Raw genomic sequence first — 16,737 nt, forward strand, 5'->3', positions numbered from 1 at the left:
ACATAAATGATATAAAATTAAAACAACTAATTTATTGCTGCAGTTTTATTTCATTTATTTTATTTATTCATTATGAGAGAAATGCTTTTCACACATAAAAAAATATAACAAATGAGTAAGAAATTTCAAAATTTGTTAATCTTATTTTTTTATGCTAGATTTCTTAATAGAAGAAGCTGCTCTAAGAAATATTCACATAAATATGTAAATATGAAGCAGGGACAACCAAATAGCTTAAAGCCTGCGAATTAACTTTTCAAATAATATTTTGGCTCAAAATGGGCGCATTAAATCCAATAATAATTACTAAAAATAACTAAGGAATATCTGCTTGATCCGAGCTCGAATCGAATCGAGTAGAAGCAATTTCACATTAATAATATTAACATTTGTAAATATGGCCAAAGTCACAGTCACCGTCACAGTCACGGAGTGGCAAATGTTGCTCATCTCTGATGAGCGTGCATTAAAATTCAGAAATTGCGCATACGACGCGTAAGCCCTGCCATTAGATACTGCAGGCAATAATAGCTCGACTGCCCGCTGCGTCTGTGTATACATGTGTGTCTGTGTGTGCGCGTGTGTGTGTGCCATACATAAATGATTTTTTTTGTTTTGCTTTTGATAAAGGTTCTTGAAAAGCTTGAAACTGCGCCGACGCCGACGCCAACGCCGAAGCACGAATCGCACTCGTCTAAGTCGCCTGCTGTTGCTCCGAGCTCTGCGCGCTCAATGTGTGTGTGTGTGTTTATGTGTGTGTGTGTAAGTGAGGTGTTCGTGTGCTTGTGTGCGTGCAGCGTCGGGCCCTATAAGATAAAAGCGCTTCGCCTGTTAATCTTTAGATTGCCGCCGACCAGTGAGCGGTTCGCATTCGCATTTTATTTTGATTTTCGGTTAGTTCGATCTCTCTCTCTCTCTCTGTCTCTCTCGCTCTCTGTCTCTCTTGCTCTCTGTCTGTGTGTGTGTGTGTGTCAAGTAAACAAAAATAATCACCTGAAGTGCTCTTAAATAAACAAGAAGAGGCACAGCCGAGGCCTTAATCAAACACAATAATAACTATAATTTGTTATAAATAATTATGCTGCTGACTATAAAAATAAACAAAAGTTTTGAAACCTAAAACTAACAACAAAAGAAAAATGAGGACTTTGAACCTTCTCAGGGGATTCCTGTCATAATTGTAATCGTGGTATTAAAAAATTGCTTTGTGCTTAAAATAACGCCCAGCAATAAATATGATATTGCAACTGAGTAAATATTAATAACAATTGAATTGCAATCACGAACTAAACACACACACACACACACAAATATATATATACAAGTGTACATACATATATATATATATATGTATATATATGCAAATCAATTAAGTGTCTGAACAATAATATTCATAGGCACAGCGATAAGTTCAATTGAAATGTCAATGTCATGTGTTAAAATAAATAATTCTAGTTTAAAATCAGTGCAAAAAATCTACAAATTTTAATCGACGATTTAAACGAAAGCAAGCGAAAATATACAAAATAAATAAATATAATTTACTTATGCATAATTTGTTATGATTTAATTGATTCATTTATGAATATTCGAATATTTCAATATTATTTATTTTGTATAAAAATAATGTTTGAAAAATGTTTATTTTGTTAATTTATGACTATTTGAACTTTAATTATTTGTTGTGCACTTCAATTATATTTGTTAATTTATTTATTATGTATATTTTTTTAATAAGAAGTAATTTACTTTATTCATTTACGAATATTTGAAGTAGGGTTATATATATTTTCTTTATTTCATGTTTATTCATTTTTCTTGCATCGTAAATGTGAGTCCCAAATTAAAATTCAGCAATTAAAGCATTTTATAATCTCAAGCGAGCACTGGTATAGTAATTGATAAATCAGAAATATATACATATGTATAAAGTACTTATGCATTCATGCATGTCAATTGAATACTTTCGAATCTACTTTCAAGTTGTTCTCAATACATAAGTAACTATGTGTCTAGGTAGAGGCAGATCAGATCGTAGATCCAAAGAGTTCATTGGCCGCACCCACACTCAGATATCGCTACAAGTCTCAATACATATATATATATATATATATATACATATATTTATGAATTAATATATACATATATTCGTATTCCCAAGCGTTGAGTTGGAAAACGAGTTGCAAACTCGCATCTGGTTAATCCAGTTGTTGTAGTTATTGTTGCCGAGTCTGTTGCTCTCTATTTCTCTCTCTTTCTGCAAGTTGTTTAACAGATCTGATTTTGCTCTATAAGTCTACGTTCTTCACAACTCAGATGCAATCGCATTCAGTTTTGAAGTTGAGTTTATTTTTCATAATTTGCACACTAGACACGTGACTCGTCTGTGAATTGATTAAGAGCACTTGATAGTGCAGCACTCACTACACAATGAGCATAATAATAGTACACATTAACAATATCATAATAATAATAATAATACTAATAATAATCACATACGTCAGGGCAGCTCACACAAAATAACATTCAATCCGCAATTCAAGTTTCATTGGCCCAGACCTTAATACGTGTTCGGCATACTGCATTTGTTAAAGAAACAATCAACAGCCCGACAAGAAATATGCATTAACAAATTAAATAAAAAACAATACAAATAATAAAATCTACAAAGAAGATGGTCGAAGTTTAAATACCCTTCCATGCGTATTCAATTTTGATAGAAAATCTATTTTAAAAATCAGTCAATTCATTTTAAAGACTACCAATTTAAAAAATAGTCTAGTAAATGATGAAAGTTCTTGATGCAAGTGTGGCTTAGCTTAAAATGTTATAGATCAGAATACATATTAAGATTTAGATTTATATTTAATTTGTTTACACTATATTTAGTATTCTATTCTCAGAATTCATTGAATTAAATCGTGATTTTCTCGAAGCAGTATTTTCAAGTTTTGATCAAAAAATTAATATACTTAAAAAACACTGCCTAACTTTGAATATAACTTGATCGTAACATTTATGGCAAGGATATGGGAATGGAAATTTTAACTTTTCTTTTTGCTTAAAGTTTTTCTTTCCGTATTACTTCAACAATTATTTGTCTGATTACATTAAATGTTGCACCATTTTATATTTAAAAATACTTTATTTTATTTGTTTTTCAATTACAATTTTTAACTTTTTATTTTATAGCATTTAATTGTAAGTTAAATTAATAAGCTTTCTTCATTTTTAACACACTTTCTTAATTGTGTTTAAATATAGATTGATTTATAGTTTGGCATCCACTTTTTTTAATTGAAAAATGTTTTTCAAGTAATTTCTTTTTACCCCAACATATATCGAATTCCGTCAAGATTCATCTTCTCCTTGACTTGTGTATATCTATGAGTATATTGTGAATTGAAGATTATAAATTATCTTTCAGTGTATGGCATAGTTATAAGACCCAACTCTGGCAAAGAGTGTAATCGCAGTCACTGATTGCGTTCCGTTTGGATCGTTTTGTAAATTGATTTCAGCATTAATTCAGCAAAGTGATTTAGTTAATTGATTCATTCCGCTCCACATTAATTCGCTGATTTCTGTATTTATTGTTTTTACTGCTTTTTTTTTTTTTATTGTTTATTGCTTGCAGGGTCAACATGAGGCTGCTTTTATTGCTGGTGGCCAGTTGGGCTGTGCTTGGCGTGACATTGGCCGATTCCAGCTATAACTATTTCCGTTTGCCGACTGCGCTGCGACCACAGAAATATAATTTGCGCGTCCTGACCCATTTCGAGGATCCCGACCATCTCAACTTTGCGGGCACTGTGAAAATCCTCGTCGAGGTGCTCGAGAACACAAGGAATATAACGCTGCATGCCAAGAATCTGACCATTGACCAATCGCTCATCGAACTGAGGGATACGTCGAGTGACAACAAAGAGAATTGCATCTCATCCACGGAAGTGAATCCCATTCATGATTTCTATGTGATGCACACTTGCAATGAGCTCCTCGCCGGAGACATCTACGAATTGACGATGCCCTTTGCCGCTGAGCTCAATCGTCAGCTGGAGGGTTACTACAGAAGTTCCTACAATGCTCCGGCCACCAATAAGACACAGTAAGTTCTAGGAATTTTAATTAGAAAGTGAAGCAGAAGAGCAAAGTAATCGAGTAATAAATGATCATCTGGCAGCTATTTTAAAGAATGATAGTAGTCACCAATCTCAATGACTTTTTGTCCAAATGAAAGGAGTAAAATAAATAAATAAAAACTAAAACAAATAAATTTGTATATTTCAACCGATTGATCATATGAAGTTATATAATATAACTAGTGAGTTTTTAATTAGAAAAACTTTTTAAATATAAAAGTTTTTCATATTAGAACTCATCTTACGACTGAGCATTCCCATGGCATATATGGTATATACTCGTAGTAGCCCGATGTTGAATTTGGAAACAAAATTACTGTTTTCATTTGAAATTCATATTCAAAAAATGATAATAAGTGAAGAAAATAACTTTGTAAAAACTATAAAAGAAAGATGAAATATAAAACATTGTTTAAAATCCTCTTCAACAATAAATTATAATTAAATCAAAGCATTGATTTTCAGATGTTATAAAGCAAACAAGCAAGTCAGCTAATATGAGTTAATCCATCTATATAATTGACGTTTAATTAGTTGGCTGTCCATTACACAATTTGAGCCGGCATCCGCACGTTTGGCCTTCCCCTGCTTCGATGAGCCCAATTTCAAGGCGCCATTTGTGGTCACATTGGGCTACCACAAGCGTTTCACCGGCCTGAGCAATATGCCCGTTAAGGAGATCACGCCCAAGTAAGTCAAAGTTGGCCACTTATATATATATATATATATATGTATATATATAAATTTGTAGTGAGAAAATAGCGGACTACATTTGGTGCGAGTTCGAGGAGTCTGTGCCGATGTCAACCTACTTGGTTGCCTATTCGGTGAATGATTTCACACACAAGCCATCAACACTGCCGAACAGCACCCTCTTCCGCACCTGGGCGCGACCCAATGCGATCGATCAGTGCGATTATGCGGCGGAGGTCGGTCCGAAGGTGTTGCAGTATTACGAGCAGCTCTTCGGCATCAAGTTCCCGCTGCCCAAAATGGATCAGATTGCCATACCCGATTTCAGTGCGGGTGCCATGGAGAATTGGGGTCTGGTTACCTATCGGGAGATTGCGTTGCTGTATTCATCGACACATTCGTCGCTGGCGGATAAGCAGCGTGTCGCATCGATAATCGCTCATGAGTTGGCCCATCAATGGTTTGGCAATCTCGTTACGATGAAATGGTGGACAGATCTCTGGCTGAACGAAGGATTTGCCACCTATGTGGCTAGCTTGGGTGTGGAGAACATCAATCCCGAGTGGCGTTCCATGGAGCAGGAGTCGCTGGGCAATCTCTTGACCATCTTCAGGAAGGATGCACTGGAGAGCAGTCATCCCATTTCGCGACCCATTGAGGTCGTCAGCGAGATCTCTGAGAGCTTCGATCAGATCTCATATCAGAAGGGCTCCACGGTGCTGCGCATGATGCACATGTTCATGGGCGAGGAAGCCTTCCGGTCTGGCATACAAAACTATCTGCAAAAGTACTCCTACGCCAATGCCGAGCAGGACAATCTCTGGGAGTCGCTCACCGAGGCGGCACACAAACACAGGGCTCTGCCCAAGACCTATGACATCAAGCGCATCATGGACTCATGGACGCTGCAAACTGGGTAAGTGCTTCCAATTATTTTAGATATCATCTCCAGCTTTTAGATACTATCCCTACTAATTAACAACTAATTATTTATCAATGTTTTTAGTTATTAAGGAAATTGTACATTTTCGAAACTGAAATGGCAATTTTATTGGATTAGTTCAGTTAAATCATGGAAAATTAATATAATCTACAGGCGAGGTCAAAAATTTGTAGTCCACCAATTTATTTATTTATTTTAATTATTGTCAATAATTTGCCGTTTTTCAGAATAGAATTTTTCTGATTTTTTTTGGCATTTGTCTTCATACTGAAGATTTTTAAAACTGTTTCGATTTTCAGGCAATTTATTACCAAAAAATCAACAATTCTTATGGTATGGTTTTAAAGAAACAGTCAACTTGGCATGGCATAGGTTTAATAAAAAAAACTCGTTCAATTTGAAATATATTTATTGTCAGATTGCCAGACAAAAAAAATAGGTAAACTTAAGAAAACGGGAGTTGGTATATATATCGAAGGAATATATATATCCAACGAATATAAATATGAAAGGGGTTATGAAAATATTCAGAATACGCTTTTTATCAAGCATCACTACTATTATTTATTTAAAATAATAAAGCATTTCTTATCACACAACTGATGATTAAAGTAAATTTTACCTTTTTTTGAGTTGGTGAACTACAAATAATTTTATGCGAGATGAACTTTATCCTAAGCATAATTTTAAACTTTATAAGCTGTTAATTGCATGTTGATTTATGCTCTCAAATTTTCCCAGTTATCCCATCATCAACATAACCCGTGACTATTCGAGCGGCATTGCCAAGTTGACCCAGGAGCGTTATCTGCTCAACACTCAAGTCGCACGGAATCATCGCTTGGGCTGCTGGTGGGTGCCACTGAGCTATACGACCCAAGCGGAGCAGGACTTTAGGAACACAACGCCCAAGGCTTGGATGGAGTGCGATGCGGTGAGCGGTGAAGTGCTGCCCAAAACGATAAGTGGCCTGCCCGGCAAGGATCAGTGGATCATTTTCAACACACAGCTCTCCACGCTGTACAAGGTGAACTACGATGAACGCAACTGGAAGCTGCTCATTGAGACGCTGACCAATGGCGACTTTGAGCGCATCCATGTCATCAATCGAGCCCAGCTGATTGACGATGCCCTGTACCTGGCCTGGACCGGCGAGCAGAACTATGAGATTGCCATGCAGCTGGTCGACTATCTGAGGCGAGAGCGTGAATATTTGCCCTGGAAATCGGCCTTTGAGAATCTGAAGCGTATGAAGAACATTATTCGTCAGACGCCCAACTATGAATTCTTTAAGGTTAGTTGAGTTGATCACAGTGCCACAGCACGACTAATTTTTATTTGCCACTTCCCCCACACCATGCGGCACTGCCCCCTCAAAATAAAGTTGTATTTCTTCGTAAGTCCTTTTTTCTATAAGAGATTTAAGTGATTTGAAAATTTCCATCAGGAATTTTGACATGACCCAAATTCCTTTGCACTTTAATAACAAATTCGCAGCCATTAACTAAAAATGCACTTGAAATAAAATCTTACAGCGTTATCTGCAAAAACTGATCGAGCCCATTTACCAACATTTGAACGGTTTGAATGACACATTCAGCGGCATCGAGCAACAGGATCAGGTGCTGCTCAAGACAATGGTGGGCAACTGGGCGTGTCAGTATCAGGTGGATGATTGTGTGCCAGTGGCACAGGCCTATTATCGCTCCTGGCGCAACGAAGTTGAGCCGGACAAGAAGAATCCGGTGCCCATCAATCTGAGACAGACGGTTTATTGCACCTCGATACGGCATGGTAGCGATGAGGATTGGCAGTTCCTGTGGACACGCTACAAGAACTCCAATGTGGCCGCCGAGAAGCGCACGATTCTGTCCTCGTTGGGTTGCAGTCGGGAGGTCTGGCTGCTGCAACGTTATCTGGCCCTGGCCTTTAACCCGCAGGAGGGCATACGCAAACAGGATTCGATGTGGGCCTTCCAGGCTGTGGCCTTCAATGAGATTGGCTTCCATTTGGCCAGAGAGTACTTTATAGCTAACGTCGACGCTATCTACAAATTGTAAGTGCAAGCACATTATGGATGACTATTTTTGATTTATGGAATAATGAAACATATCTTTGCCCTAGCTATCATCCCATCACCAAGGACATGTCACGCCTGTTGACCCCATTATCGGAGCAGACATTCCTGCAGAGTGACTTTGAGGACTTCAAGAACTTTGTCAACACAAACAGGGCCTCGTTGAAGGGTCTGGAACAGGCCATTCAACAGAGCCTGGAGACCATGCTCACCAATGTCCAGTGGAAGGAGCGCAACTACCGACAAGTGACCCGTTCCGTCGAGGCTCTGCTCGATAAGTAATCAAATTTGCATTTATTGTTGCAAAATTAAGAAATTGTTCTAAATGCCCCGCTTACATCAGCTCATTAAAATCTCTTGTATTAAGTATGCCGCACATTTACAAAACAAAAATTCAAATAAACTATATAAAACAATTACATAAAAATATGTAAAGTAAATGGATTGATTTGTTTTAAATCACTTTTGGTATAGGGAAAATAAATATACATTAAAAAAAAACAAAAGAAAATTTGAAACTGGAAACTAGAAACACGATTATTTTTCAGATCAAGCAATTGAAACAGAGTGGATAATGGAACAGTAAATAGCTCTCAAATGGGTATCCATGAATCTAATTTGCTGACTCTAAGTATTATTTCAATTAAGATCAACATATTTTATACTTTCTGACTTTTAAAATATACGACAGACTACAAATTTGTTGTCAAAATTAAAAATATAATTTCAATTCGATATCATTTTGATGGCGGGTAAAAATACTTTAAAGACTAACTTAAATATTAATATATTAAAAACAGAATTTGAATTCGAAACTTTTGGTGCCTTAATTAAATGGAAGTTACAAATATAATAAGAATCAGTTTATGGGGCATGAATATGCTTGCTACAGAAATGCAAAGTTTTCTTATAGCCCACAGGCTTCACTAGCTTCCATAGACTCAGGGGTCAAAGAGCTGTAAAATGCACCTTTAGTTACCCATTCGAAAATTAATATAATCCAAAAATATACTTAGGATCAGCTCAAGCGAAATGAATATGCTAAATATCAACTATACTTATAGCAAATGGGCTATCCTAGCTTCTATAGACTCAGAGATCAATGGACTTCAGACAGCTAGCAAGTCAGGCAAACAATGAGCAGAGTGTTTAACGATTTTGGTCACGTGCCAGACAAGCTACTTCAATATGTTAATAAACGAAACCCAAGCCAAGAGTTGAATAAATCAATCCTGGGATTCACTCCTGGGAACTGATAAGCTGACGGCAATGACAGGTGATGCATCCAAAGTGACTGTGAATGAATCTTGATTAGAGATATACACATAGATATATAGTATGTATGTTGTATATTTCGTATATTTAGTTAAGCATATTCTATAATGCTAATCAATAATAATAATAATAATAATATTAATAATAATAATAATCATAATTGGAATTAAGCGGCGCTTTTTTAACACAACTCGTGTCGTGTTTACTGAGAAGTTGAGTTGAATTTTCTTTTTTTAAGGATTTGTTTTCATTTGTTTTTCATTGGAATTGTTGTTAATATTACAAGTTACAGTTACAATTACAAGCTAAATAAATATGTATGTGTGTGTGTGTGTCTGTGTGTGTTTGTGAATGTATTAATGTTAATATCACTAAAGCAGCGCTCCTGAAAAAGAAACTAACTAAATTGTTAACTGAACAGATAAAGAGATTGCATAAAGTATTTATTGTTATTATTAAATGTATTCTGTTTTTATTTATTACAGTTAGCGTATGTGTATGTGTGTGTGTGTGTGTGTGTGCTTTCTTTTTCTTTTACCATTTCTGTTTGCTATTTTTTTTGTTGTTTTTATTTATCATATGAAAAACATCAATATAAACTATTTTATTAATTTTTATAACAATTATCTGATTGATTTTCAATTTGTTTTCTGTGTGTGTTTGTGTGGTTGTTGCTGATATTCTCAATTGGCCAATTAGAAAGGCTTTTGCTTCTGTATTGGTATGCAGTTAATTGTAACAACTATTTAACACTTGATATATGTACGCATGGGCCTATATGTATATGTATATGTGTATATATCCAGATGCATTTGATATCCATTTAAATATGTACGTATATATGAATTGTATTGTTTATTTATTATGTATGAACAAATATTTAGCTATCATTTAGAGATGTCTGTTCCTTTAATTTGTCATTATGGAAGTATGCACAAAAACTGAATAATATCTTTATCTATATCCAAGGTATTCTTTTTTTACTTTAGTACACATTGAATTGAGCTTTTCTTTGATTATGTTGTTGTTTTTTAATTGTTTGTTTTGTGTTTTATATTGAGGCGATAGGCGCAAACAAATATTTCATTAGCGTTCTTAACGTGTTAAATTCGTGTTTACAATTTTATTCAGTTATTCTCCTTTCGATTTGGTTTTGATCTCGTTTTCAAAAATAACTGGCAGCAACTCGTACAACAAACGAATGCCAAAATGAGAAATGCAAAGATGCCTTAGATGTATTAGAAAAACAAACGAAAAATATATATAAATTGTATGCAAGGAAAAAAAATAAGTAGAACTTTATTCAAAATACATTTTAAATGCCATGTGTCAAACTAATTCAATTCGTTAACGTTAGCATTCAACTGGGATCAACTAACCTACACAGATGCCCAGCAAAGATCCCCCACGATGGGGTCCATCCAGCCGAGCGGGTTTTACACATTGTTTTCTTTTGTTTTGTATCTGGGGGAGGGAGTGGGTTTTGTTGTTGCTTGTTTCATCAGTCAAAAGGTTAATTAGCTTTAAACAAGTTTCCGTATTTAGTTATTAAATTGTAGATTTGTTTCTTTTATCATTTCTTCTTTTTTTTTTTTTTTTTTTGATTTGTTTTGTTTTTTATGCATGTAGATAAACGATAAGAGCTTAAACGTGTACATTGTTTAACAAACAGACTTCTGCTTCACTCGTGTGACCTAATCTAGAGACGTATATATGTATGCATATGTATATTGTGTGTAAGTAGGTTTCTATATAGTACCACCTCAGTTGCAAAAACTACTACATAGATCTGCTTACTTTATATGCTGCCACCGGTGAGGGGCACAGCACGTTTCAATTTAATTGCCGAACGCAGCGTGGCAAAAGCCTTTCACATTTTGTGCAAGCCACTTTGCAGATTATCATTCGACCAAGAGCTTTGTGGTTGCTGCTGCTGCTGCTGATGTGACGCTGTCGGTGGCGGCGGTGGCGTTGACGATGCATTCGGCTTTGGTGGTGTCGCCTGCGCCGGCTGCAAATCGAAACGGGCATAGAATAGTAGATAGGGTGTTATGGTTATTTTGCGTGTGGGCGACAGCAGCTCCTCGAAATCGCGCTGTGACATCGCCTTGACCTTGTCATCATCGCACATATACCAAGTGGGCTCGCTGCTGTTCGCCGCATAGTTGGCCTTGACACCGCCGCGACCCGTGCTCCCATACCCCACCGGATATGGCGGACAATTATTGCTGGCGGAGCTGCCATAGCTAAGATTACTGTTGCTCCCATTTTGCAGGGATTCCTCACTGAAATCACTGCTGCTGGCACTGTTGCTGCCCGCGGCACTTGCCTGTTGGCTGCAACACAGACGCATCGCACAACAATTGACGCCATGGCATGTGGTATTCATGCTCAGCTTGCCAATGCCATTGGTAATCGTTTTGCTCGTAAAGCCATTCAATTGTTTAACATTTTTACTCATATCGCCGCTGCTCGACGCCTTGCTGCGACCAAATTTCATCTTCTTAATCAGACTGGTGCCGGACGAAGCCAGCGCTGAGGCAGCCGCCGAGACGGGTGTGCTGGCAATGCTGATGCTGCCATTGTTGCTGCTAGGTGCAGTGTTCTCATTGCCACCGGCCGATGATGACGCCTGCTGTTGCTGCCCACTTGCCGATGATGATGTATTATTGCGACGATCCTTGGGGCAATTAACATAATCACTGGCCAAATCCAGAATGCATGTGTATGCTATGTAATGGCCCACTGTCAGTGTGGCGCCCACATGTGTGATAACACTATACAGCTTGTAGACGTGCAGTTTGTTGGCATCGCTTAGCTCACAACACTTGGCACAGAAGCAGGGCAGCGTAAATGTTGTCGGCACATACGTGCTGACCTTCTCCATGCCACCCGAGAAGCGATTCAACTGGATGACCAACAGACGCGGCAGCACTTCGTACGATATCGAGCGTATGGCTTCAGTGTAGCCCGTACACTGATTACAGCTGTACTTGTTATCGCCTCGAAAATATTCACGGGTTATGCACGAGTTCTGCAAGGGGACAATATCAATTAGATAAAGGCAATAAACCAAAAATAAACACAAAACAAACACCAGTCGCAAAAGCCAGCACGGTAGCCAAATATCAATATTTAGTAGTAATAATTAATAAGTTCTGTAATCTACATGTTTGTTTCGATTTGGTAGATAGTTAGAGGCTGGCTGATAGTGGCTGCTGTTGGCTGGTAGCTGATTAGGGCACTTGCCTGTATATAAGCGCTGGGTTTTTCCTGCAACTCGGCAGTATCGTAACCCGAAATCGGCACAGGTACTGAGATATCGAGCATGCCCTGCTTCTGACGCGTAATCGTCTCACAGCTCAGGCATTTGGTGGTCAGCACCACAATGCCCTCGAAATCTTTGTTGAAAAAGTTCAAATTCAGTTCACGTATACGCTCCTCCAGGCGCATCTTATCCTTGAGCTGAATGGCTGAACTTATCTCATCATCACTGGAATATTTAGCAGGCGCAGGTGCATTTGTCATTGACACTGAAGCTGATGGTGTGGCTGTGCCTGTTGTGGCGCCGCTAGCGCCGCTGAGATCGACTGTATTCAAATAGAAAAGACTATTGGAGGCGGCATGCGCTTGTGGTGGCATGCCACTAGCTGTTGTCGGACTGTTGTCCTTAAGCGGCGACTGCAAGCGTGTCGCCTTCGACGATTTCACATCATCTTTTCTCTTTGACTTGCGCGAGAAGAACGATGTTTTTGTCGTTGTGGTATTTTGACTTTGACTAGTTGCTATCGAACCATTCCCAGCAGTGCCCAACATTGCATAATTGCCGCCCGCATCAGAGCGTTCCAGGGCATCTACTGTGTCTGCATCATCGGGATTGGCAATGTAACTGTTAAGATAAAGCGGGTATTAAGTGAGTAAAATAGTTTCAAATGATTGCCAAGCCAAAACAGATTGCCAAATTTCTATTTCAAATTTAGTCCAATTGACTTTTGCCATTATTTATGAAATTTTTATACACTTTAATAAGTTATTTTTAATATTTGAATATTGAAGCAATACTGTATTATAAAAATACATATTCAATTTACATTCAAATTACTTACTTTTAATAACAATCTATTCTAATTTAAAATTGTTTAGAGTTGGCAACACTCAAAGGCAACAATTATGGGAGAAACTCACCCATTTGCAATGACTTCGGGACAATCGGCAATGGCCTTGAGGAGCGACTGATTCGTTTCACGTATACAATTGAGGAGACACATGAGAAACTCGTGCGCATCCTGCTGCTGATTGCCCTCGAACGTGGCATTCACATCCTGCACGGCATGGAGCAGGGTGTCCGCATGATACGGTTCACTGGAATCGGCCATTTCATTGCCATGCAGACTGTTGTACAATTCATGCAACATCTCGCTAACCACTTGATGAGATGACTTTTTATTGGTGCTGCTTCCGCTGGTGTTGTTGCCATTGTTGCTGGTGTTGCTGCCATTTGTGACGCTGACGGTGCTGTTGTTGTACGATGGCTCTGTGGTGGCCAAATCCTTGCTGCTCCAACTGCGCGCATGCTCTAATTGAGCAGCTCCGCTCACATTGCGTCCTAGCGATGCAGATTTGGCGTTGTGCTGTCGCAACATCGTCTGCTGCACCACATTCAGGTCGTGGATAAGATGGTGCAGATTGTGCAGGAAGTGCGGGGCACAACGTAGCGTATACACCACAGAATTTAGATAGCATGTGTTGCCAATGTTGCACAGTGTGCCCATGGCGGGCACATGATTCAATGCTGCTGAGCCGCTGCCACCACCGACACTCCCATTGAGTCCCGAGCCAGTGCCAGTGGTTGCAATGCTCGAGCTGCTGCTGCCCCCCACACCGGGCACATAATAATGATGGGTAATTTGCAGATCTGCTGTATCGATGTCACCGGCACCGGCTGAATTGCCCGCTCGCAGCCCATTGCCACCGGCATAACCGTTGGCCACCCGCCGCTGTTCATCGTTGGACGTCTGGTAGCGTCGATCGTATAAGGACATGTTGCCGCTGCTCAGTTTTCGCTTGCGAAATGCACGTGACACCGGCTTGGCCGAATCGAGCTCAATTTGGGCCGCCGCTATTGCCGCCGTCGTCTCCGGCGAGAAGATCGACGACGTATCGAGATCAGGCCGGTTGCGACGCTTGCGATTCCTAAAACCGACGGCGCCGCGTCTCTTGCGTCCCGTTGGCTTTACCTCGGGCACCTCCTCAATGCGATTCCAGAACTCGGAATTGAAATGTTCTGCAAAAGTCAGTCAGTATTTAGCTCTTTAATTACATCGAATGGTTGGTTACATTACACTTACCTGGCTTTATGTAATAACTTTTATGATCCTCGATAACCTCGGTGGGCGTTGGCGAAGGAGTTAGTGGTATTTCCGGCAGAGGAATTACCTCGACGGGAGCCAATTGCCGTGAACGTAGACTGGCGCAACGTGAAAACTCTGCAACATAAACGCGTCGCTGTCGCCTACGCTTCGGTACTTGGACCTCAACTTTGGCTTTGGGTGGCTCTACGATTGGATCTGTGTACTCGTGCTGAGTCGCTGGATATGTGGCCGAGGAGTATGAGGACGACGGCGACAATTGTTGCGGGTCGTCAGTTGCAATTAGGTTTGTGGAAGCCTCCTGTTGTGATTGTTGTAGTAGGTGTAAAGTTGTTGTTTCTTGCCTCGGCGATTGAATATGAATTTGTTGTTGTAGTTGTTGTTGATTATTGCGACAATTGTTTTTGCTGCTTGTGCTGGTGCTGCTGGTGCTTGTCGGAAGACGGGCTTGTTCCTCTCTCAGCTCATTTATGTCATATTCGTGCATCTTTCATGATCCTGCAAGAATTGATTCGCAAATTTCACAATTAGTTGTAACATTTTCCGCTTATTATTTTCCGCTTATTATTTTTTATTAGCATTCGAATATCCAAAATTGATTTGATGAAATTTCACTTTAATTTCTTATAAAATGAGTAACAAAAAAGTAATGTTAATTTTTTGCTTAGTGCACCCACAAATTGAGGGACACACTGGTTGGTGCAAACATTGGTATTTGTCTGCATACCTCGCCTGAAGTTTCAACAGCATCTGCTGAACTGAGCTGTGCTGAGACACGCATCTTTCCCTTGCAGGGTTTTCAGGCGTAAGCAAATATGTGCGACAATATTATTTAAGACTTGTATGCTGATTGCGTCGTACATCAAAAAGAATTCTAAAAAAATAAAAGTGGAAAACAGTTGCCTGATAAACTGATAATAAAATATATATAATCGACCATTAATCTCACCGGCAGGTGGTTATGAATCATTTCAACAGAAACAAAAACAATGACGACGACAACGACGGGGGCTTACATAAATTTCAGAAATGCGCATGGTAAATATTGAAAGCCTTGACTATTTATACAAGTGCTTCAAATTGAAATTGGTCAATTGGTTTGGTCACATGATTCAGTTTGTTCACTCTGGTCAATTAACAGTTCTCCGGTCTGGTAATAACATTTGTTGTTGTTCCTAATATTTCCAATATTTATTGCATATACGGCTAATTATGTAAAACGAAATTCAGGGCCGGCTGTTATGGATGAAGGCGACAGGTGGGCGGCGGGGCGGCGGGGCAGCTGGGGTGCAGCAAGGCAGCTTTGGTGAGGTAGGCCAGGGCCAAAAAGCAAAAGATGAGCAGACGGACAGAGAAGAGAGTATGAAAATCAACAAAAACATATGTAGATGCAAACGAGTGAACGTTCACGTTAACTATGCATATTGCTATTGATTTTGTTTGCTGGAATGAAGGTCACATGTCACACAAGCTGCAAATACGAAATGACGAAAAGAGCGCATGATAAATGTTAAGGTTACATTTAGAATAACGTTAACAGCCACATCAAGAACAACAGCAATCACAACTGCAAAGTAAACAGTTAAACAACAATAAAATATGTAAATCTCTTCTCCCTTTTTTTTGCTGGATGCTGTGACATTTACTTGTATGTATGTATGTATGGATGCATATGTGTGTGTGTTGGTGTTTGAGGTTTGTCGCAAAAATATACACAAGGCAAACTCACATATTTCGGGAACAACATTTGCGGGCAGTTGCTAGATTCTGTGTAGCTGCTGCTGCTTTGAGAGGAAAATAAACAAACAATTTCATTTGCCGCTGGAAAGTGTCGCAGAAGAAATTTCACTTGCAACGTAACGTAGCGTAAGACGTAAGACGCACAGACACACACACACACGACACGCACACGCACACACTCATGCAACGTACTCGCTAAACTGAACACCACTCGAATTTTCACTTTTTTCACTGCGGCAGTTTGCCGTTGCCCGACGTTTTTTACAGCCGGTTAAAATGATTGTTTGACTGCTGCACGTCTAAGCATGGCAGCGATGCTGCACTTACAAATTAATTTGGATTTGAATTCGAGTTTCAAGTGTATATAGGCACGGAAATTCTGTAAATTTATGCGCCGTAAGCTTACGGCCGCTCTCGGTGTCAATTGTACACTCGCTAGAGAGCTACAGAACAATCGATGTCACTACCGATAATACAGATAGTTTTGAGCAATTGGTC

The 16,737-nt window shown here is 39.0% G+C and overlaps 2 protein-coding genes across 3 annotated transcripts; one reads left to right on the forward strand and one right to left on the reverse strand.

Annotated features, from left to right (window-relative positions):
• The first annotated feature begins 846 nt into the window (after nt 1-846).
• On the forward strand, nt 847-8,297 carry LOC6569748 (aminopeptidase N). The gene is made up of 7 exons (XM_001996063.3): nt 847-893; nt 3,638-4,108; nt 4,677-4,832; nt 4,894-5,751; nt 6,520-7,072; nt 7,314-7,834; nt 7,903-8,297. Exons 2-7 carry the CDS (start codon nt 3,645-3,647, stop codon nt 8,135-8,137), a joined length of 2,787 nt encoding a protein of 928 aa, XP_001996099.1. The 5' UTR covers nt 847-893; nt 3,638-3,644; the 3' UTR covers nt 8,138-8,297.
• A 2,106-nt stretch (nt 8,298-10,403) lies between these two features.
• LOC6569747 (ubiquitin carboxyl-terminal hydrolase 1) lies at nt 10,404-16,713 on the reverse strand. Of its 2 annotated transcripts, XM_032741513.1 has the most exons (6): nt 16,229-16,672; nt 15,227-15,373; nt 14,479-14,997; nt 13,316-14,414; nt 12,380-13,019; nt 10,404-12,164 (listed from the first exon to the last, which is right to left on the reverse strand). In XM_032741513.1, exons 3-6 carry the CDS (start codon nt 14,984-14,986, stop codon nt 11,001-11,003), a joined length of 3,411 nt encoding a protein of 1,136 aa, XP_032597404.1. In that variant the 5' UTR covers nt 14,987-14,997; nt 15,227-15,373; nt 16,229-16,672; the 3' UTR covers nt 10,404-11,000. The 2 variants fall into 2 exon arrangements, with proteins under 2 accessions (XP_032597404.1, XP_001996098.1); XM_001996062.2 differs by lacking the exon at nt 15,227-15,373 and having other exon boundaries at nt 16,229-16,713.
• Between the last annotated feature and the right edge of the window lie 24 nt (nt 16,714-16,737).

The sequence above is a fragment of the Drosophila grimshawi genome, unplaced genomic scaffold (genome assembly GCF_018153295.1).
Source record: "Drosophila grimshawi isolate 15287-2541.00 unplaced genomic scaffold, ASM1815329v1 contig_311, whole genome shotgun sequence".
Taxonomy (NCBI): Eukaryota; Metazoa; Arthropoda; class Insecta; order Diptera; family Drosophilidae; genus Drosophila; species Drosophila grimshawi.